This window comes from Sander lucioperca, chromosome 2, assembly GCF_008315115.2.
Source record: "Sander lucioperca isolate FBNREF2018 chromosome 2, SLUC_FBN_1.2, whole genome shotgun sequence".
Taxonomy (NCBI): domain Eukaryota; kingdom Metazoa; phylum Chordata; class Actinopteri; order Perciformes; family Percidae; genus Sander; species Sander lucioperca.
This window is the reverse complement of record NC_050174.1, coordinates 38,532,877-38,557,310: the sequence shown is the minus strand read 5'-3', so window position 1 is coordinate 38,557,310 and position 24,434 is coordinate 38,532,877. Positions and strand designations below refer to the sequence as shown.

Genomic DNA, 24,434 nt, shown 5'->3' with positions numbered 1-24,434 from the left:
TCGTAACTGAAACAGATGCAACATCTTTGTTAGTTCTTACCATGTACAGCCATGTATCACTTTTAGTGCATATTGAATAGGTATTAAAACTGACGAATGAAAATGACGGAATAAAGGACAGAGAACATGTTGGAGGGATTTGATACGATTCAGCAGGATTGTCTGGTCGGGGAATGGAAGTCTTTACTACACTGTCTCTGGGCACAGCTGAGAGTTTTTAGGTTTTTGTGTTTTAAGTAAGTGATTGTTCTTGTTCTGGAGCTTTCAACCACACCAAATGGCTTTCATCTGTAGATTTAGCTTCCATGATTCCGAACATCTACACAGATACAATCAAAAGCTCCTAAACAAGCAAGTGAATGGGACTTGAGTTGATTTTGTTTTGTCCATGTTATTGAAAATATCTTAGTTTGTCTGGCAAACATATGATATACAGTACATTTATGGGAAACAAGTAAACATTCGCTTTTGTAATCCTCAAAAAGGTGCAATTACTAATTTTGTTTTTCCACTTGCTAAATAATCATTAATCATCATTAATTGTTTCAGCACAAATGTTGTGTGTGGAAAGGGTTTTCTAAAGCCCAACAGCAATGTACAATAGATCAGCCAAGAAAAGCTGAAAATAAAGTAAACTGGGACATGGTCATTGCCGGAATCCCCACCTCTGTCAGCTCTATTAAGAGATAAGAGGTTTTTTCTCCTAATGAAACTCTATACGCATGTTGGTGATTGATAATGGCTGACAAAGACAGTTTAGCTGCTGGCCTGTTACTAATACCCGTCACAACAGCTCTGTCACCAAGTTTTAGGCAACACATAGACAGGAATTCACTTAGCCACGGATTAAATCAAGGTTTAATTTTTATTTCTGTGCCAAAGATAGAAAGTGGGAAAAAAAGAGAGAAAATAGAACAAACTGCGTCGGCGAGACAAATAAGCAAAAAGTACAAATAACTAGATGGCACTTGAAAGAAAACAAACCTCCTCATTCCCGTCACTTTGAATTTAAAAGAAATGTCTTGACAATGTAAACAAGCCCGGAAGATTAAATAGTTCTGAAGTTACAGCTAAATAAAATTAATCATCTGATGGCAGGAAATGTGGATTGAGGTCTTCTTTTGCAAAATCAAATCAGTAGTTCTTTGTCCCCCAGCTGATCTGCCAACTTAATTTCACAGAAAAGATCTGTTTATGTCAAGTTTTAGCTGGAAGAGACACAAATACGCAAAAAAGGCAAAAATAGCCCCTCTGTGTTGGTGGTAATTTGGAAAGAAATCATCCAGAACCGTTTTAGATTAGCCCAGATGCAGGGAAAGAACTGCTAGTCTGGTCGAAGAAGGAAGTCTGTGTTTTTTGCATGTTTGTTGAAAGAGAAGAAAGGGAAAGAGAAAGGTTGTTGAGTAAAATCAAAACTAGATACAGTATTTCCAGCTAGATCACAGTGACATTTACTTTAGGGATGCCACTGTCGGTTACCAAATAGTTTGTGATAGGCCAGATTGACAGACTGACAAAAACGTATCAACACCAATGACATATTGTCTGCAAAATGTGTACACCATTGGCATCATGTTGTGGTTACACAATTTTGCTTGGAATCCACTGCACGTCACAGATACAGTGGAGTTACAGTTGAATTCAGGTACATTTTATGAACCAAAAAAAAGTCTCCCGGCGGTCCCTGGGGCGCCGAGACCGCTGCCTTCTCCAGGAAACAGCGGGCGCACAGCGCTCTGAGAGCCGGGGATGAGAGCGGGCGGGCGGTGTCAGATCTGTGCAGAGGTGCACCGAGGGGGAAAATCACGCCACTTACCACCTGTGTGCAACAAATCTCTCCGCAGTGTCTCTCTCCGCCGTGCCATGTTGTACATTTAGATGGATTCTGATTGGCTGTCAGTGTTTCTATCGTTCATCAAATCGCTTTGAAAGTGATCCAGACGATATCGTTCTCAGTTCTCGTTATAGTTGTGGTGTGGACTCCGCCATCCACTTGAGTTAGAACGATTTTTAAAACTATAGATTTATAGTTATCGTTATAGTTATCGTTCTTGGCGTGGACGGCCTTTTAGGCTGACATTTGTAGTTATGAGTATAGTGTCTTGACAACTATTTGATGGATTTCTATCAGGTTTGGTACACATTCATGTTTACCTGTTTAAATGTTCAGGATGAATTGTAATAACAACCCCCATTGTTAGCGAGGGGAAGTCACTGGCTTGTGCTACAGGGTTGTAATGGACGCAGGCTATTGTTGGCTTTGTTTTAAGTGTTGACTATTTTGGGGGGGCAGGTTTTCTCTTTCCACTGGGAGTTTCCCTGCTGATTTACATTTAGAGCTCGGCTCCGAGGGGTTAAGGGTCATATGGGTCCATTGCTATCGAGGCAGGTGTGTTTTCTGTTGATGATCGGCCATAAATTTGGCAGACGCCTCTGAACAGCCTCCAAGGGCAATGTTTTGCCTTGAGGGGGTTTTTGGCTCGTAATGAGGGTTTACTTTTATTCCTGTGTGTTTGTTTTAGTCTGTTCCTGTGCCAGGGGGCTGTGTTTATAAAGACTGTACACCATCAGATATAAAGATGGGAGGTTTGTTATGTGGGATAATTATTTATTTATTTCCAGATGAAGACTCATGATTGTGTTTCTGAGATGAAGAGCAGGTCAGCCAACAGTTCAGCCTGTTATTAAGACTGAGGGTGAGGCTGGGAGTTTGTTATGTGGTAGACGTCTGGATCTCACTCCCTGGATAAATTCCTTTTGGTCCAACATTGCTAGCTTGTGGCGATTCGTTTATAGCTAATTGATACTGCTCGTTCACCTGAGCTAGCTAACGCTACAGCTCAGCCGAAGAGAACGCCATCAATGTTTACATCTCGCGCTGTCACAAGCACGGACCTCTCGTCCATTAGTACACTTCCTTCTGCACGCTGATACGATTGGCTGGTGTTGTTTTTTTTTTGTTTTTTTTAAATATATCTTACATAAAACTACTCACAACCAGGTCTGTTGATTATCTTGAGTAACCAGGTTATGATTTCTGGAAAAAGACATTGCTGTTGAATTTTTTCAAATGTATTTTTTTGGCGGTTTGAGCACCACAAGTCAAGTGTCATCTAGTTCCATTATATTGGAGAGAAGGCAGACATCTCTACGGCCGATATCTCCAACACTCAGCAACTCACACCAAAACAATCTAGATTGATAAATAGCAGTACAGGTAAGAGGAAAAATATGTAGAACTGTCCTTTTGAGGCAAATTAATCAGCTGATTGTTATTTAATGCAAGGCAAGGTCAGAGATACATTACACGCCTTTAAATGTAGAATCAAGTCATGTTATGTCTTGGAACTATGTGTTGTACAAAAAAGTGTAAAGAAAGTGAGATTTCTGCAGCAGTTTTAACCCTTGTGTTGACTTTGGGTCATATTGACCCGTTTTCAACCCGTTTTTGTTTTAGATCAGAAAATATGGGACATAGAAATAAGCGCTGAAAATGTGTAGAAGAAAAATTTAAAAATTTAAAACGGAAAAAGCAAAAACAAAGGTTGGAGGGAAGACAACACAAGGGTTAAACAGTTGACATGTATGTGTGGTTTACATCTAACATTCATTTGAATGTCTATTGAGACAAAACAGTAAATCCATTCATCCTTTCTCCACTATGGCTCATGTGATGTGGACTTCCCTCTTTCTGGAAACCTTTTCCCCTTTCTCTCACTCTCTCACTCTTCTCACTCTCATCACTCTTTGCTGACACTTTTATTCGCCTCACATTCCTCCAGCCCACATGTACATTCATGGTCAATCACGTTCAGGATGGTGTAGGTGAGCGTAGATCTGATAAGTGTTGGAGCGAGTGTGTGGAGGAGGCCGACTCTGGATGCCAGACATTTCTGTGGATCCTGCTCTGGTTTTTTAGATTTTATTCCAAAACTTGACACGAGGAGCCAAGAAACACTTTACAGAGTATTCATGTAAGAGTTCAATCAGATAAGTTAGAGTTTTACGTTGCATTTAACACTACTTTTCAGTCCATGTGTTTATGTTTCTGACATTTAGCAGCTACTTCATTCATGAAGGTAGACATTTTGCTGCAATCACATCATTTCATGTATGTTTATTTTTTTAAATGAAAAAAAACATCATTATACATTATAAAGTGACTTTTCTGCTGTGACTGTTGATTTGTGCTAACTAGCATTGGCAAATACGTCTGGGTGTCTGTTTTAATTGCTGGCTACATGTAACTTTATATTCGGTGTTTAGACAACAATGCATTTTTGGGTAGTTAATGCCTTAGTTGTCAGTGTTTAATTTGCCCTGATGTTAAAACCACCACCCATCTGGATAAAACAAACATTTCTGTTTTTACTGTAAATACTTTCTGACCCAGTTTCACTCTGTTGAACATGTGGTGACTATATTTAGACCAGTAAATAAAAAAAACCTTCCCTCTGGTATAATGGCTGTGTTGCAGTTTCTTTAGTTGCATTGTTCATTACAAAGAGAGGGTAAACAGGTTTCTAAAAATAAAAGTCATCAGTGCCTTTCTGTTTTTAGTGCATCATGTCATCATGTTCAAAATGCAGTGTTCTGCATCACCCATAGTCCTGCGTCACTCAGTGGCTCCTAAGTTAATGCTGAACATCTGTGCTTTTATGGCATAACGACTATGATTAAAATCAGCTTCATAGATCAGCTAATGGGAGCTTTGAACTAAGCAATCAATAGCACATTGCAGTTCATGCACACATTGAAAGTTACAGTAGAAGCCATAGGCTGGATATCAGAGGGGGGGTAATGAGGGGCATACTGCAAAAAACTAGGTAAACAAAAGCACAGAAGAAGAGAAGGGGGGGAAAGAGAGGAGAGAGAAGTCTTTCACAATTTCATCTGGTCAGATGCCAGGCCTCAAAAAAGAGCTGAGTGGAACTTAATCTTTTTAAGTTTCAGGAATGACAAGAGATCAGAGATAGGATTTCCATGAATGTGGAGTGGGTGATTTCCAATAAGGCAGCATTCCCCTGCGAGCAATTAACTTTAATTGGGTTTTTTCCTTTTTGTTAACCATCGTTTGTCTGGAATGCCTACAGTATCTTTAAAAGCCACTTCCTGTTTGGCTTTGTAACCAGGATGGTGCTGATCTGGTTGACTAAGCAGCACTGAGTCAGGCTGAAGGAATGTGAGACAAACTTAAATTTAAAAAAAGGAGATGAGTCAGAGAGAATTCGCTCTTATTTACTTAGAGTTTCTTATCGACATTGTCAGAAAATGTAACTCCACTGGGATGCAGTTTAAGATGGTGTGGCTTGTTAAGCTGTCTGGTGAAAGACAGAGTGAATACCATAATTGAATTGCAAAGCCTCTTCTACATTTTTTTAGCACATTTAGTTATTTGAGCAAAGTGCCCAGAGAGGTTTCATCTTATTCTTCTGCATTAGATTTAATGCTAATCAAGGGGTTGGTCCAAACAAACATTTAGAAAGACTCTGTGAGAGGAGAGTCCTTCATCACCAGCTGCAAGTGCAAATTACGTTTTTCAGATTTAAGACCATCCTGCCAACGTCAAAGGCTTAAAGCTTTAGTGTGGAACTTTGTTATATTAATGAACGCCCGTTATATTCAAGCCATTGCCAAATGAGTTGCTACAAAGCTAATTAAGACTATCAGCTCCACACAACTCTCTCTGTATTTCTCAGTATGACTGTGATCAGAAGATTGTGTTGTCCGGCGACTTTCGAGCGCAGAAAATCGAGTAAAGATAATTACGTCTTCTGAAGATTTCTGCTTCCCTCCTTTCTGGTGATGGTTACCAGGAATTCAGTCTTTACTTAATGCTTCTGTTTGTTTCCACTTTCTGATTTGGGGTATTTTTATTAACATATATTTAAAGCCTCTGCTAATCTCAGTATAAAGTATTGATCGCTCAGTGTGTTGTTCGAGTAGTAAGGAGAGTTTTTTTATCATGACAACGGGATGAATGGGAGCATTATGGTGGGAATTGACTCGGCGGATGGAGCAAGGCGCTGCCCTTGAGCGCTAAATTATTTTCCGGGCTTGAAGTGATAGCAGCGCGGCCTCTGTGGTTTGGCCGATAAGCACCTCTCGTGCTGTCAAGGCCCTCAGCTGCAGCTGTGCCTCAGCCTTTATACTCTGCAGGATTTACAACAGTCCAGAGGTTTTTCTCCGCTCTCCCCGTTTATCTGTCACACACACCCTCTCTCTGTTACACACTCTGTAAGGAGGTTACTGACGTTCAGGTTCTATGTGTAAGCCTGAGTCTTCGTTGTCCTGATCAGTGTGGAGAAGCTTTGGGTGTTTTTGATGGTTAGATATCCCAGTTAGAGCCAGTTTCTATGCCGTTTATTTCTTTTTATTTCCGTGTCTTTAAGAACACATAGTGTTGCTTATCTAGCACGTGGAACAGCATCAGCCTGCTTCTATTCGTAGTCCTGTGTGGTTTTTCTTCTGTAGTTTGTTGATCTTATTCTCTTGTTGGAGTGTCCTATTTAAATGTCTCTGGGTCTGAATGGTCTTGTTGTTACCTGATTAAAGTACAGCTGAAGTATCAATTAATGGGCCTGTTTCGCTCTAGATGAATGAATTCATTATTTGTTCAGAACATGTTATAAATGTCTATGAATACAATAAATGCAACATTACCACCCACCTTTTTACAAAATGCAGTATTTTATCTGAACCCATAAATAAACAGGTTCAATCTTAATTTTTCAGCAAAAATAACACATTTCTACTATTGTCAAACGCCTATTTTAAAAACACAGTATACTTATATCTCTATCATCTCTTAAACACCTACAGTATGGAAACCCAAAGTAATTTCAGTCGATCTGCACTTGACCTCAATGCAGCCCTCTTTTAACTGAAATGAATCACATTATTCCGCAAACGTTCATGTTTTTGAGAATGTCATTCACTGAACTTATTTAACTCTCTCTGGCTTAAATTCCCCAACTAATAGACACATTATACACAAAGGAAACAAGAAACAACCACAGATAGCAGCCTGAGGGAGGCAGGTTAGTGGAATAAAGTAGTTGGGGTAATATATAGCGTGGCATGTTGAAGAAGTACCACTTGTTATCAGTTTACTTGTTTTCCTGCTTATGCTTGTTTTGTACTTCCCCTTTTTTCAAATGCTATAGGTCACAAACTGTGTGACATTCTTTGTCGCAATACTCATAGATTTAAATTATATGTAAATCACGTCCAAAACAATGAAACTTAAAGTGCCCATATTATGGAAAAAAAACCACTTTTTTGGGGATTTGTGGTGTTATTTTGTGTCTCTGGTGCTTCCACACACATACAAACTTTAAAAAAAAAAACATCCATGCTGTTTTGAGTGAGACGTGGGTTTCTGAATGTGTCCTGCCTTCAGTCTCCGGGTGAGCTGTTCAAAATCTGCACGGCTTTCTACGTAACTAGCCGAGACGAGGGGCCTAGGGGGCTAACCGTTAGCATGCTAGCTTGTTCTCAATGGCAAAACACTGCTACAACACACACAAATTCACCCTATCTACAAAATAAATTGTATAGAACTACTTACATGTCCCTGTTCTGCAGGTATTCCGCGCAAAGTTGGAAGTGCGCCCTCGTTTAGAAGAAGTCTCCCTTCTAATCCTGCCTTGTACTGACCGAAGTTGGAGAAACAGCTAGCTCATGTAATCCTTACCTAGCTACTGCGCATGTGCGACTGCCAACAAAGATGTTACAGCAGTGAGAGGTCTCGCTCTGTAGCTAAAACAGAGACCTGAACACAGGGTGAAAAGAGGAGCTGCAGCAATGTGCAGTACAACAAAAATATGGTGTTTTTTGAAAATTAAACCATGTAAACCTATTCTGATACAATCTCAAATTACAATTATGAACCTGAAAATGAGCATAATGTGGCCACTTTAAATACAAGGACAATACTAGTGTTTGAAGATGCTGTATCACTTTTTCCAAATTCACAGCCATCCTCATTTTGAGCTTGTCTCCATGGTAACACAGACACAACAGAGGGACTTGGCGTGGACCAAGATGTTACCGAATAGATCCCTGACCAAAAAAAGAAAGTAGGCAGTGAAGCACAGGGAGTCACACAGAGCCTTGGAAATGGACTGATGACTAATGCTCCCAGGATGCACTACAAAGGGCCGTGACACACCAGATTACATGCCATTCCTCCACCGAGGCCTCGGCTCTAATGATTCACACCACTGCGGCTCTGCTATTTAGGGCTTGATGTGTTCTGAGCCTCAGCGCTCCGACTGTCGAGCTTTATCTTCCAACTGTTACACAAACTGCTGATTGGAAGCACATGCTGTTGTGTGATAAATCGTTCTCTGTGTCACACAAATTAGTTATATACGACTTGAAAGTTGTGTGATTAAGTTGTATGAAAGGATTTTGTAATTCTTGAGCGATATTACATATAAAGCAATGAAACTGATGTGCTTGGTTTATAAAAGGTCATAAATTATGAAAAACCTTTAAAAAACGTGTTCATTTAGCAAACTGAAAAACAGCTTGTTTTGTCGGACCAGCTGTCCAAAACCAAAACAGACTGAGTTTTCTTTCGGATAAGATAAAAAAAAATGCAGCAAATCCTCACAACTGAGTAACCAAAGTTTGGCATTTATGCTTGGAAAATGACTTTAACCATTAATTCTTTATCAAAATAATTGGGGTTGGCTAATTAATCAGCTAATCAATGATTCAAAATGAGTTATTGCCCAGCCATTTTACAGACTTAATGTTATTTTACACTTGAAAACTTCATTAATATCCACAAACAACCCTTAGTGGTTACACAGATGTAGCTGTTGTTGAAGTCCACCTTTTCATTGCAGATGGCTGCATTTAACAATATTTCCATTATTGATAAACCTGCCACTTATCTTCTTGATTTATCGTTTGATCTACTGTATAAAAGGTCAGAAAATACTGACAAATGTCCATCTCAGTTTCTCAGAGTTTAACATCTTTAAATGTCTTGTTTTGTCCAAAATCCCAAATATATTCAGTTTACAATGATATAAAACATCCTCACTTTGGAGGAGTTGTTATTTTGCTTAAAGAAAATCCCTTAATTGATTAGAATAGAATAGATCTTTATTGTCATTGTTGTCAACAACGAAACAGTTTAGCAGCGCTCAATATGACAGTTAAATCACAGACAAACACATTTTACAAATGTAATAGATATGTAAAAAAAAAAAATAAATAAATAAATAAATAAAACATTTAAATAGTAAAATATAACAATCAAGACAAATAAACACGATGAGGTGACACTATATACTATATACATAATGTTATTGATTATCAAAATAGTTGCAAAATGATCTTCTGTTAATCAGCTAATTGATTAATCGACTAATTGTTGCAGCTCCACTTCAGAGCTCTGTCTTAAAGTAAAGGATCAGGAACAATCTGGTTTCACCCCTAAGCTGCCAGAAGTCACTCAGCTATTTTTGCTTTAAAGTGGACTTCAGTTTTGTAACCCATTGATTAGTTTCTGTTGTGTAACTTTCAGCAGCGCTAATGCAGGTCACATGCATGACACGTTGTTGACAGCCATTTGATTAATGAAGCCATCTCTGTCAACATCTATGTGTTTTTTTCATATTCAGGTGAAAACAACAACAAAATGCAGTGATGGTGACATGCAAACAGCCCACAGAGCTCTCATTCACGCAACAAGTGGCTTGTGTTAATTCCCTGTTAGGGAATATACAGGCTGCAGCTTGTATTGTAGTGCCAGTCATCCAGTAAGCTCAGTTTTAGTAACAAGCTATTGTTTGTTTGTGCACGGCCACGCACATGATTCACTAAGTATGACTCAGAGAGGGAGACAGACCAAAAAGAAGAGCGCCGGGTCACACAGATGCTCATAATTAAAGGCTTTCGTTCCGAAATAAGATGTTGGACATTTTTAACTCGACGTTAGGCATGGTAACGGTGCCATCTTTTCTCGGTCTTTAACTCCCTCTAATCTGCTCAAAGCAGCTATTGGAATAGCTTGTTCCAACACGAAAAATCCACCATGACTTGTAGCACACAATTTAAGAACATAATTCAAAGAAAAGCCAGTAACTTGAGGTCGTTAATTGGAGTAAAATGTCTTACTTTCCATCTTCTTCTGTCCTGTAGAGCTCGACGCAGGAGATTGGCGAGGAGGCCGAGGACGACGCCATCTTCACCATCACGCTAAGGAAGGTGCAGCTTCACCAGTCGGCCAGTAAGGGGCAGCGATGGCTGGGCGTGGAGACGGACTCGGCCCTGAGCCTTTACGAGACCTGCAAGGTGCGGACCATTAAGGCCGGCACGCTGGAGAGGCTGGTGGAGTACATGGTGTCGGCGTTCAGGGGCAAAGACTCCACCTACGTCACCATCTTCCTCTGCACCTACCGCTCCTTCGCCAGCACCAAGCAGGTGCTGGATCTCCTGCTCAACAGGTACAGTGATGGCAGATGACACACCTGTCTGTGCACCAGTGTTTCTCTGCCCCTGGGGACATGTATTTATTGAGTTTGTGTACATGTGACAAACAAAAACACATAACATAAAACAGAAAGGAGACCAAGGATCAAATCTAGTAGCTGTAGTAGCCACAGTCATGAATCTTTACATCCATAGGGGTATGCTTACACGAAATACATACAGCAGTTGTTTATCTCAACACCGTATAGTACAGATGGCACACTACAGGCATTAGGAGTATGTTATCTTATTTGGACAAAAAAAACCCGCTCAGTCCAGCTAGTTATCACTCCAGCCATCCACATCCATATTGTTATTCTCAAGGAAATTGAAGAAAACGCTCCATATTTTCCAAAACCTTTCAAGCCTATTTTTTGTTGCGTAACTTATCTTTTCTAAAGCTAAGTAAAAAGTCATTCCTCTCAACCATTGCGATGTGCCGCATCGAAACGATGTGTGTCTGATTTCCATGAGCAAGCAATGCATCGTTTGGCTTCTAAAAAACAAATATTCAGTAGAGATCTAACTTTGTAGGGGACCTTTCTTGAGTTTTACCTCTTCAGCCCTCTGAAAATCTTTCAAAGGACACAATCTGAGAAAAGAAAATCTTCCTGTATATTGTGTAAGGGTCACAAAGCAAAAAAAGGTTGGGTACTATTGCCAAAAATGAACAGAAAATGCTCGATAAATTGAAAAATGTAACATCATCCCCAACAATAAATATTTGGCATTTTTATTCTTGAAAAGTCAGAACTGTTATTTAATATTCCACCGTGCTTTATATTCTGTTACATGTTTAAATGTTTTTGTTAACTTTGATATAAAATGTAATTTATTTTTATCAGAATTTAAATGTTGCGTTTTCATCAACTTGATTGAACACCTTGTTTGTGTTTTTAGGTATGCCAAGCTCCAGAACGTCCCTGCAGCCACAGCACACAGAGTCTCCCAGGACGACAGCACAGAGCTGAGAAAGTGAGTCTGCTGCCGAGCTGCCAACATTCATCACTGAGTTCATTCACAGCACCGAGCCTCGTCCCACTCATCCCCGGGTTAAAGGGATATCCGCAGAGTTTGAAGCTCTGGCTGATTATTTTTCTTTGAGAGACACCGGTCAGACCGTTTCTGTGACACACAGAAACACAGTTCATGAACTGATAAATATACAGTAAATTACAGACAATAAAATACTTAAGCTTTTGTAGCCCTTCGGAGCTTCAGTTTTACTAAAACCACCAACAGATCATTAGCATTATTAGCATCGCTTGTTGAAACCACAGGACTTATGTCTTGCTGTCATTTGAGCAGTATTAGCATATCTCTCTGAAGCCAAGGGTTATATGCAGCTGTTGTCTTTATAACGTCGTTGACAAACGACACAGCTAGTTTTAAACTCAACATTTCACATTTCTCTGTCAGTGTTTTGAAAAATTATGCTTTTTCATGAGACAAAGAAGTGCAAAAAAACTCTCTTTAGCTTAATGCTAAAGTATGAATATATTTTTGACAGTGATGGAAGAGGTACTTTAGTGAAAGTAACAATAATGCACTGTTGCTGTTACAAGTAAAAGCCCTGCATTCAAATATATATATATATATATATATATATATATATGCACTTTAGTGTTGCCGCTGGTAAAGGTAGAGCTCATATTAATTACTTTATATACTGCTGGGTAGCTTAATCTTTAAAAATACATCATAATGTATTAGTTGATTTATATTTTGCATTATCTGAATCTGCAAAGAAATTAAAGTTGCCAAATAAATGTAGTGGAGTAGAAGTATAAAGTAGCATTAAAAAGGAAATATTCTAAAGTACAAGTATCTCAAAATGTTAATTAAGTACAGTAATTATGTTTCATTCACCACTGATTTTTGAAAACGGCCTATGTTAGAATATCTCGTTATTAATGTAATATGTATTAATGAAAACAAAATAGTTGCTTGTTAGCAGGACACTTACAACTTTTAGTATTTGACTGTACATGCTAATAGTAACTCAGAAATGGCTTGTTGGCATTGCTGACGCCGTTTTATTTTATTTATTGTATACTTTCATGTTATTGCGCGTGTGTTGCAGCACTGTTTCGTCCATCCTGGGCGCGTGGCTGGACCAGTACTCTGAGGACTTCTGGAGCCCTCCGAACTACGACTGTCTGCACCAGCTCATGTCCTACCTCCACCGCCACTTCCCCGGCTCGGATCTGGAGCGCCGCGCCCGCAACCTGCTGGCCCACTTTCACCGCCGACAGCAGTGTGAGCCTGATCCTGATGGTATGAAGGCAGGACAGGAGAGGGACAACAACAGGGCAGGGACTCCAGAAAAAGGGGGTCAGAGAAAAATGCTAGATTTGTTTTGTCTTTCGCAAGTGTAAACAATTTGTCCCCATGTACAGCTACACATTTCATGTAGCCGTTGATACAATGTCCGTTCACATGTTGTAATACTTCATCGTTGTAAAGAACAGTCTGGTTGTACGAGTGATAAGGACTCGTTGGCAGTCACTGTCAGCACACATGAGATTGAGCACTGAGATTTCCAAATCCAAACAAACATGAATGCCAAAGAAAGGATGAGAAACAGCAGAACTGCGTTTATGTTGAGCTCAGGTTGAGGCAGTGTTGTGAAAAATATATGTATTTTTGTATCTCTTCAGGGGAACACATCGGCTGCCCTTTTGCTACGCAGGAAGAGAGTGGCTTTGAGGACGAGCTTCCTGCTTTCAGTTTCCTGTCGTTTGACCCCATCATGGTGGCAGAGCAGTTCACGCTCATGGACGCGGTGAGGATGTTTCCCTTTCCCTTATCAACAGATTTAGTCTCTTTCAACCTCTGTTCACTTCCACAGTCATTCATCTCTAGAGTTCTCCAGACAGTCTGGGATTCAAATCAGTAAAACGTTTTTAGGTTCTGCAACTAGTTTAGTAGTAATTCTTTTTTATTTTTTATTAATATGCCAATTATATCTTTGATTAATCAGTAAATCGATTGAGTCCATAAAATGTCAGAAAATTGCTAAGAAACACCCATAATTTCAACTTCAGATGTCCTTTTTTTTGACCGACTAACACAAAGACATTCAGGAAAGTTAAGTTTTCATGATGTAGCTATAGCTCTCTTTTTGTGTGTTTAAAGGAGCTCTAGTGTTCATCGATATCCGGTCATCTATTCTTTTAGAGTCAGCTGCCAAGCAGCTTTTTAAACGACCAAATTCATGTTCCTTGAATCCACCACAAAGGAGAGTATATCCATACAGTCACGGGGAGACAGAGTGAAATAAAATTGTTCAGAATCGATGCAACAGAGACAAATACACAGTATCTTCCCTTTCAGTATGAGTCAAGCTGCCAAAAACCCCTGGATGATTCTTCATCTCCCATAAAGCAACCAATAGCATCTTTTTCTGAGCCCCCCTTTCTCCACATCTGTTAAAATCCTCTCCAATGCCCCCAAATCTTTTCCATAGCCACAGAAGACATTGTACATCTTCATCTCAAACAACTGTTTTTACATTCTAATTAATACTCCTAATCAAAGTAAACTGGCATTTATGTGTGTAATTACCCTTAAAAAAAAACCTCTGCTTGAAACCACAATGCAAAATTACGAGTTTGATCATTAAAGTATCATATTTAAACACTGTATTCATATCTCTCCGTCCAGGATCTGTTTAAGAAGGTGGTGCCGTACCACTGCCTGGGGGGGATCTGGTCTCAGCGGGACAAGAAGGGGAAGGAGCACCTGGCTCCCACCATCAGAGCCACTGTGGCCCAGTTCAACTCCGTCACCAACTGTGTCATCACCACCTGCCTGAGCAACCCCACGCTGAAGCCCAACCAGAGAGCCAGGCTGCTGGAGAGGTGGATAGACGTGGCCCGGGTGAGTTTAAATGAAAGAAATGATTTTAAAGGAATGTTTGCTATGCAGACAGAAAGGAACTGGGGAAAGCTACTTAAAACATTTCAAGTTAAAGCACAGTTTGTTGAATGGGTTTCTAATTGGATGATTGTTTGCGTTGTGTTCAGGAGTGTCGGATCCTGAAGAACTTCTCCTCGTTGCGAGCCATCCTCTCCGCCCTGCAGTGCAACGCCATCCACCGCCTGAAGAGGACCTGGGAGGAAGTGTCAAGGTTGATTTCCCGTCTTGGGTTAACAGCGGTTGCATATATGCACAAATCAAATTTTGTTTAAGGCAGAGGGGGCTGTCAGGGTTGTTGGTTTGTTTGTTTTCCGTGCACTGACCTCTGCGTCTGTTCACAGGGAGAGTTTCCGCACCTTCCGCGAGCTGTCCGAGATCTTCTCAGACGACAACAACTACTCCCTCAGCCGAGAGCTGCTGGTGAAGGTGGGTCGCAGCCTCTCAACCGCACACACACAGAAACAAGCAGCACATATGTCCACTTTAAAAGTGACTTTAAATATAAAAAAATATATCAAACATATGTTGTGGCTCGTCAAAACAGCATGATGTGACTTTTTTCCCTATTGAAAATGCATGTAATAAAAAACAGTTTCACTTACATACTACTTTTTAGATTTTAAAACCATCTCTGCTGGACTACGGTTAAGAGATCTAGCTCACTAAAATGAACGTTGGTCTACTTTTTGGTCATCATATTCACACTACACATTATTTTCTTTTAAAGCATTGATACTGATACTGACCCCACATGACTTTATTATGTATTGATATTGAAGTATGTGTTTTAATATATCACAATTGGAGCTGAAGTGATTCATTTTTGAGCAAAAATTCAAAGGATTTGCTGATTTTCTGATCACATCTCTTCTCAGATGTGGTGGTCTCTTTAGTCGTACTAAACTGAATATCTTTAAGGTTTTAGACTGTTGAATAGAACAATAAAGCAATTTGAAAACATGATATTGCCTTCCGGAAAACTGAGGGGCATTTTCACATTTTTATGACATTTATAAGCCATACGATTACTTGATTAATTTAAACAAAATAATCTGCAGTTTTATCCATAATGAAAATAATCAAATCATTTGTGTTTGTCAGTATCACCCAGTGCTAATTCCCAACAGTTTTTCATTTGAATTTCCAGAAAATGTATTATACAGGATCATTATTAAACTATAAAATTACATATATTGTGATAGTAGATGTTAACCTTATTGCTTGTTTGTCTGATCTTCTTAGCCAGAGTGACTTAAAATATGTACAACAGAAGACTCATAGGTATAGTTTCACTAATATTGCAAGAAACCTGCAGTAACGAGTTCAATGATCGGATTAGACTGAACAGCCTTACAGTAGAAATAACGTAATACGAATGATGATTACATGATGAGATAGAGGAGCTGCAGAAAATGAAATAACAACACATAGACAGGGAGAAGTAAAAAGTGTTTGTCTCTAATCAGACATACTGTACCAATCAATGAATCAATCTGTGTGAGTTATTTAAGGTGTTTGCATGGCATCTGAACAGAGAGCAGCAGGATGTATGGCTTGGTGACCCCGTCCCATCGGTGGACTTCCTCACGTCTGTTTGATAACAGCTGCAGAGGAACAGATCAGAGATCAGAGACAGAAACATCCTGCAGGGGAGGAACACCTTGTATCATGTTCATTTGGATCACAGTATCCATACTTATTACTCATGATGTCCTCGGTGGGCTCCCTGCAGCTGACAGATTGCTGTCATCATTAATCTGATTTATGGATCTTAATTGAGAGAGGCGTTTCACACCTTCTCGTACTGACGCACGCGATACAAGGACAGCAGGAGCTAGGAGAAATGGCTAATTCTACACGTTTCATACATTGCTGTAGTCATAATAAGTACAACTTTAACACCAACAAAACATCACAAAAGATTAGCGTGATAAACATTTTCAGGTAGATATATTAAGCAGGCTCGATTACCACAATTTACGTTAAAATTCTAACTTCTTATCTGAGTCATAACTCAGTCAAATCTGAACCCAAAGACAGCATACACATATTTTTAGGTTCAGAGTGACTTACACCTTTCAGAGATATCATTATTACATTCTCCGTCGTAATTAAACATCCACAAACGTCGGCTTAGAAAGCATGGAAAAAAAAGAGGGTAACTGCAGAACTTGCCTGAGAATCATCACGTTTTTAAGTTTTCTTCAGTATCAAAGTAATCCAGTGATAGTTGTGTGTAATTTTTTGGGAGCACTGCAAACAGGAGCTGCTAATAGCTAACTCGCCTTACATTTAATGATGCAGATTTCCCAAAATGTAAACGAATATAAGCTAAAGAAACATTAAGGTAAACTGACGTTACAGCAACATTATACTTCCTGTTTACGTCCCCCAAAGCCCTCAAATTATGGGATTTGTAGTTCCAAAACTTAGAGCATGATTATGCCAAACAGAAGTAATAGGAGTTAACTTTATCATGGCGTCTTCTATTTGTTGTGGCCTAAGAGCCGCATCCTAACAGTATCCATCAGTATGAACTTTTTATTTATTTTATGCTATCAATATGTTCGTCAGGAATTGAATTGACTAGATTAGCTGAAACCAGACAGTTCTCTTTGGTTATTATATCTAAAAACTCTGTATCACAGTAAATATCAGAAATAAGATAGAAAATTAGGCCCAGCGGTTCCTTTTGAAGATCTGCACTTTTAAAATGGGTCACAAATGTATAGTTTCATGGTAAAAAATAAATACTACAGTGTGTGTGTTCATGTTAATTAAGGAACATGACACCCTGGGCTCATTGATGTGTTTTGTAACAATGGAGCTCTATAGCACAAAGGAAGAAGATATATCAGGCATTGATACACACACAATACCTGTTAGTAGATACATTCACTGTTGGTTTGGGACTTTTCAGAATATTACTACTGTGTGCTGCTATGTAGTAGTTTGCTGATGGAACAGTGATGGAACGGGGCTTCCTCTGAGGGAACCCCCGCTGACGTCAAGAGGAGGAGGAAACCTTTGGCAGGTGTAGATAACAGCTCTGATCTGATGTCTGTGTGAAAGAGAACCTCGGGGCGTCACCTCCCTCGCTCTATCTGCTCAGGCCAGGCTGCGTTCACTTGACTGCGTCAGCTCGAGTTACAGAAGGCTGCAGAAGGCCTCTGAGCCTTACATCACTCTGAGGAATGTGACTGGGAGGTGGATTCCCCCCCCCCAGTTTCTGCAACAAGGAGAAATGTTTTGAAGAACAGTCAGCATGAAAATATGCTCACATTCATGTTCATTTGTATTGCTTTGTAACTTGTAATTTACTTTTTACACACCTGAAAACCAAACTAATTCCTTTCCCCATCCACTTTTATGCACTTTTAGGGCCATAACAAGTATTTAGGTAGTACAATATATATATATATTTACATGTAATACTTCAGCACATTTAACGTTTGCAACAATTCCCTTTTTAAACTTTTGGACATTTTAGATCCATGAAGGGAGGTTCCCACTCGATACCCCTCTAGATCTGAACCCTGAGCCTCTCTCTAACATCCAGGCCAGCTGCGTATTGCTCACGTTGCTCAAACATACTCTCTGTTGTTATTCTGCAGGAGGGCACCTCCAAGTTCGCCACTTTGGAAATCAACCCTAAACGAGCTCAGAGGAGACACCAGCAGCAGAGAGACCTGGTGAGTCCACAAAATAAAACAACAGACAACATCTCAGTGTTACTGCTTCACATTGTTGTACTCACACATTCAGCCTGGACCGCTGCCTCGCAAAACACTGAACAATGAGCAGCATCAATTTTGTGCCAACAGCATCATCTAGTGGCAAGTAAAGTCACTGCAGTTTCTCCAGGAGAAAGAGAGTAAGGTCCCTTTTTTAACGATCTAAGCGCACGGCATGAAGCGCGTGGCGCAGGTGCGTTTTAGGGCGTGTACGAATCCACTTTTGCTAGTTTAATGGCGGAAAAAAGGGTCCATGCACCAAGTGCATGGTTCAAAAGGGTTGTACTTAGTGTCTTAATTAATCATAGGTGTGTTTTGGGCCTAAGATGCAATAAACCAATCAGAGTGCCATCTCCCATTCCGTTTAAAAGCCAGGCATGTTTGTACCTTGGCACATTGCTATTATGATGGCGGATTTGCTGAGCAGGATGGAGAGATTTTCAGGAGAAGAAACTGATCTGCTCGTGCGTGAAGTGAAAGAGCACGATCATTTCATAATACTATTTCATATTGTAATATTTTTATTTTTAATCTTTTTCTTGTTTGTGTGCTGCTGCGTGTCCCTGTGTGTGTAACAAGCATAGTGTGCGAGCGGTGTGCACGAGCCTAGGCAAATTTGACACTGTTAAAATAACAATGAAATGCTGCGTTATTGACTTTAGACCAGGTTTTTGTTTATTCAATGGCGCGATCACTTTCCGCTGCCTCAAGATAGCAATACGCTGAGAATGCACCTGAACACACCTCCCTGTAAGACCATGGGCGCAAAGATGGGCGTGAAAGATGGGCGCAGGTGCATTTGCTATTTAAACGACGTGTACGCTGGACGGGAAATTGACAACTGCGTCGGTCTTAAACTAACAAAGACACTTACGTCGGGCTTTGTGCTGCACTGGGTGAATTTAGGCTGATATTTAGTTATTTTTGGCATAAAACTCATACAGTGTTTTGACAGTTAGCTGATAGAGTAATTGAAAAAAACTGCATTGATAGAGTAAGGAAATCCGCAAATCAGCCACTTTGATTTTATCTCCAAAACACAGACTATAACGATGGAAATTACAATACGATTACGATAGATAGATAGATAGATAGATAGATGGATGGATGGATGGATGGATGGATGGATAGACTTTATTGATCCCACAATGGGGAAATTCAAATGTCATGGCACCTCAATGCAGCACAGCAAATAACAAAAATACACATTAAATATGAATAGAATAGAAAAATACACAAAGAAAGAATAAAAATAGGAAAATAAGAAAAATAAGAAGAGAGTAATAACGGTAACACTTCTTGTATTTACAGGTGGGGAGAATATATATATACAGATGAATATACAGATGAATATGAGATGGCATATTGCACAGGTCACAGTAAGATGTACAGAGTAATAAAGCACATATAGATTCATAGTGATGAAATCCACTGGGAGCATCTGAAACAAGAGACAAATTATACTTATCATCTAAAAATTAACAAGTCACAAGTAACAAGCTGCATCAGGCAAGCTTGTTTGGTTAAAATATGCTGCTGGTATCAGGATAAATGACAAAATGACCTGCAAAATCAGACTTTTAAAACAAGCATTTCTGTGCCTCTCTAACTTGAATAATCCTTGAAGAAAGTGTTTTTATACCCTTTACATTAAACGGTTGTTTTCTTGCTCAGCCTCCATGTTTTTTTGTTTTTTTACCTCCACTGATGGTCCCTCTGTCCGCTGTGAACAGGGAGTGATGCAGGGGACAATTCCTTACCTGGGGACCTTCCTGACGGACCTGGTGATGATGGACACTGCCATGAAGGATTACACCGAGGTCAGACACCTGACGTGTGATATTACTGTGATCAGGGCTGGGGATCATTCAAAAATGTTCAATACCGGTACCAATACCAATACCGTGATTCCGATAACGGCTCCTGAACGATACCTTTTTCGATACAAATTTTATAAACTCATTACGCATAAATCTTTTTATTTATTTTTCAACTCCTATTACGTGAGCCCCGTCTCTGTGTAACGTAGAGTTTTTCCTGCTTGTGTCTCTACGACGTGTAACGTTAGACAGCCAATCACAGACGTTATTAGATCTTGGTAGAATGACGCTGCATGCTTATTGGCTCACTGACGCTGATGAGATTTACTCCTTAGGTATTGAATGACGAGGTATTTTTCGATACTCAATACTTGAGAGACAATTCGGTCGGTGCCTAAAAAGTATTGAATTCGGTACCCAGCCCTAATTGTGATACATTTTGGTTTTTTTCCTCCTTTTTAATTTTCACATTTCACATTTTTTGTTTTTCAGGGTGGTCTGATCAACTTTGAAAAGAGAAGAAAGGTGAGTCCCATGTTCTTGTTTGATTGTAAAGACTGTAAAAACCAAATAGAAGAACAAAAAAAATCATTTCTTCCAGCTCAGACAAACAGATAAAAACAAATCTGACAATTAAACCCTTTTTTTTATTGTTTCCCGCTCTGCTCTCTACCTGCAGGAGTTTGAGGTGATCGCTCAGATCAAACTGCTCCAGTTGGCCTCCAACAACTACAGTTTTACTCAGGACAGCCACTTCAGGGAGTGGTTTGCAGGCGTGGAGAAACTCAGCGAGGCAGAGAGGTCAGTCGCTCTCTTTCTCCCTCTGTCCCAACAATGTGTGTCCCCCTCAGGCAAGAATAATCGAATCAGGACTAGATAAAAGCTTACTACGTATGTGAGGTGTTGAAGGATTCTAATTAATGGGGCGACGCCTGCGAGCTAGTTCAGGCAGCCAACTCGAGCTGCACTGCGTACACACGCGTGACCATGCCTCACTCCCCGTATCATTTACCAAACACATCCCCTCAAGTCTATTTTTAGCTGCACAATTTCCCCATCTCTGCCTTGTCAATGCTGCTGCTGCCCTGCACCTGTATCGCTGCCGCCACTGTTAGCCCCACCACCACCCCAGCATCCACCTGCAGGCTCCGGCCATGGGGAAGCTACTTTATCATCACTCCCCAATATCTCATGTAAACCCATACTGCGGGGAGTGATGAGGTCAGAGTCTGGCCACCCAACACAATGTCCTGCTGTTATAATAAACATTTCAAACGTGAGTTGTCTTACTGAACTGCTGGTTGTTTTCCTTGAAGATTATTTTTTAACAGATTTAACTTTTACAACTAGAATAAGTGCCTGATGACATCACGTAGTGGAAGAAATAGTTGTTGAAAAAGTGTTGAAAAATGTTAAATTACATAAAATAATGCAGTGAGTGGAAATTATTTATAATCCAGTTGATGGGGTTGACCTCACTCTGAAGTTCGCTCCCCTCCCAACATTCTCTGTATAGTGTACAGTCCTCGTTGCCCGCATCTTTCCACCCACCATCTTTCATTTTTTTTGTGCAAATTGCAGCGTTAATTAGGTTTTGGATGTATTTCTGTTTTTGGTGTAGGATTTCGGGGGTGTGTGCAGTGATGCAAACCCTGACATCCAGTGGGTAGACATTCAATATGTGCTCCATTTTCACTCTTAAGAATAAAACATCTGTGTATGTTGGTGGAAATGGTTATTACAGTATGAGAAGGGTGCCTAGTCCTTGTAGGTTTCAGTAATCTTGAGTGGGTTTTCCCAGCTATCGAGAAGTTGAAGAGCTGAGAAGCTTGGTGCTGCACAAAAACAACAGAGCACTTATAGAGCAAAATAAGATGCTGGTGGTCAGGGGGAGGCAGCGAGCACTTTAAAATGACTGGGCGAAAAAACACATTTCAAAAAACGCTGCTGTCAAGACGATAACACAAAAGGGGAAAGATGCGTGTTAGATTCATACACTCGTGGTGAAATCCACTGGGAGCATCTGAAACCAATATTCATCATAATATATCAAAACATAATAAAGCTGCACCAGGCAAGTCTGTTAGGGAAATTACGCAGCTGATATCAGGAAAAAAATTGCAAAATGCAGCAGAAAAAAAAGACCCATTTCCCAAATAAGCACTCGGGGTTGTGTTTACTGACAATATCAGTGCAGGATTTCTGGGATGAATTGGCAGGACGGCCGGGAACAACACGGTTGCCCTCGTCTCATGTTTGAGATGAGTTCAGATTAACATTGTCATTGTGGTTTTGACTTCCTGTTCCTGCAGCTACAATCTGTCCTGCGAGATCGAGCCTCTGTCAGAGTCGGCCAGCAACACACTCAGAGCCAAGAAGAACGGAGGAATCATGAAGCGCTGGAGCGAGTAAGTGACAGTGTTGATCAAAACTGATTGAGTGTTGAGAGAGAGTCAGTTATTTTTCATTATACATGCATACTCTGTGTCCAAATATGTAACTACAGCCAAATAATTGCCGGAGGAGTTTTCTCTAGCATCACGACTGTTTTAAAACTCTTCCTTCTGTTATTTTTTCCCCGTGTACAGCCGACAGTTGACGGAGGCCGGCTGCAGCGGCGGCCCAGGCTCTCATTCAAAGTCCTTCGACCACTCGCACTACAGACCGTACCAAGGAGGCGGGGGGGACAGCGGCGACGCTCTCAGTGTCACCTCCGTCAGCTCTAGTGGTTCAGACCTGGAGGACGTGAACGCCAGCTTCCTGTCCGATTCTCCGGAGGGACACGAGAGAAAGGTGAGGAAGAAAGACGGGATAGAGAAGTCACTGCAAACATGTACAAAAGTAAGTTTCTTTTCCAGTGGTGAAATGTAACAAAGTATTCAAGTACTGTACTCAAGTGCACATTTGAGGTACTTGTACTTTACTTGAGTATTTTCTTTTCATGCCATTTTCTACTTCTACATCACTACATTTATCTGACAACTTTAGTTAGTTTACTAATTATTTTTTGCAAACAAAACACATGAAGAGTTTATAAAATATGTTTTGTTATAGATTAAAACCACCCAACCGTTTATACAAGTACAAGTGGACATTTTTATACTTTTAATACCGTAACTACATTTTCATGATTATATTTTTACTGATGTAACATTTTTAATGCAGAACTTTTACTTTTACTTGTTTACTTAAAGCTGGGCTAGGTGGTTTATTTTTTATTTAATAACCTTTCAGCATATTGTAATTCAAGTGGTACGAAAGAAAAGTAGACTTCTGCACCTCCTCTTGGCTCTGTTTTCAGGCTTTAGATAATCTAGCCCATGACGGGAGATTTTGGCCAATCACAGGTCATTTCGGAGAGAGAGAGAGAGAGAGAGAGAGAGAGAGAGAGAGTGTTCCTATTGGCTGTTCTCCAAACGCAGATGCGCATGCCGCTCTATTTGGTGAAAGTTCTGCTAAGCCACAAGCACACTGCTGCAGATAATATAGGACTGAACTGTTGGATAAGAGAGACTTCTCATTCTACTCCAAATTCTGGCGTTTTTTTTTTGCATTCTGCCTCCCCCAGCTTTATTGACTAACCTGTGCAGTTACATTTTGGCTTTATATAGGACATCACCTCCCAGCAGCCTATTATATGCTTGTGTTGCATGTTCAGCTGTGTGGCTGTTTCGGTGATATAGTCTCTATCTTTCTTTAGACGTCGACTCCTTCAGTGAAACTAACCGTCTCTGCCTTGGGGAGAGAAGCTTCAGCAGCAGATACAACGTCAACGGTAACTAGTTTATCTTTTTTGTTTGAATTTTTTTTTATCTGCAATGATTTTTTAACTATAATAATAAACACTGTCAAGAACATTCTGCATCTAAAGTTAAATATCTTAATAACTACTGAATGGATGAATGGATTGCCATTACATTTTTTAAAAGAGATTTATGGTCGAGAGAGGATGAATCCAAATGACTTTGGTGATCTCCTGACTTCATCTAGAGCCACTAGCAAGTCAAAGTGTCCAATTATAAGCAGGAATACTGAACATTTATTGGTTCCAACTTCTCAAATATCATCTTTTGTTATTGTGTTTCTGTTTAATAACGTAAATGTAATTTCCTCGGTCTGACACAAACCAGTAATTTAGAGACATCACCTTTGAGCTTTGTGAAGTTTTGATGTCAATTCTTTACTATTTTCTGACATCTCACAGCCTAAATGATTCATCTATTAAAGGGATATACCCCAGCAGTTTAGTTTTTACATAAAGTTTGGAGAGAGATTAAATAAACAGTGGTAAAAAAAAGTGGCGGCATTTGAAAAAATGTCTTTAAAAAGTTTACCAGATTGGATGTCTATACTAGAAAATGAGGGAGGTACCTGAACTTTCTGGAGGGCTCCTAAGAAGTTTTGTGCTGGGGAGAGACGTGTATGATGGGTTTATGGTGTTGTCATTTATACATATGTTTATTTGGTT

General features: G+C 39.9%; 1 protein-coding gene across 7 annotated transcripts in view; it reads left to right on the top strand.

Annotated features, from left to right (window-relative positions):
- The window catches only part of si:ch211-251j10.3 (uncharacterized protein LOC799483 homolog), a 64,992-nt gene that overhangs the window by 34,757 nt on the left and 5,801 nt on the right, over window positions 1–24,434 (top strand). For 4 of the 7 annotated variants that reach the window (XM_035997180.1, XM_035997179.1, XM_035997178.1 and 1 more), the window contains exons 2-15: window positions 10,162–10,466; window positions 11,392–11,466; window positions 12,575–12,825; window positions 13,152–13,276; window positions 14,158–14,373; window positions 14,520–14,623; window positions 14,754–14,838; window positions 18,027–18,104; window positions 19,880–19,966; window positions 20,459–20,491; window positions 20,646–20,767; window positions 22,279–22,374; window positions 22,555–22,807; window positions 23,667–23,741. In XM_035997180.1, the coding sequence (XP_035853073.1) occupies window positions 10,162–10,466; window positions 11,392–11,466; window positions 12,575–12,825; window positions 13,152–13,276; window positions 14,158–14,373; window positions 14,520–14,623; window positions 14,754–14,838; window positions 18,027–18,104; window positions 19,880–19,966; window positions 20,459–20,491; window positions 20,646–20,767; window positions 22,279–22,374; window positions 22,555–22,807; window positions 23,667–23,741 (1,905 nt within the window). The remainder of the gene's footprint in view (window positions 1–10,161; window positions 10,467–11,391; window positions 11,467–12,574; window positions 12,826–13,151; window positions 13,277–14,157; window positions 14,374–14,519; window positions 14,624–14,753; window positions 14,839–18,026; window positions 18,105–19,879; window positions 19,967–20,458; window positions 20,492–20,645; window positions 20,768–22,278; window positions 22,375–22,554; window positions 22,808–23,666; window positions 23,742–24,434) is intronic. The other 3 variants (XM_031305677.2, XM_035997185.1, XM_035997177.1) reach the window with 3 other exon arrangements.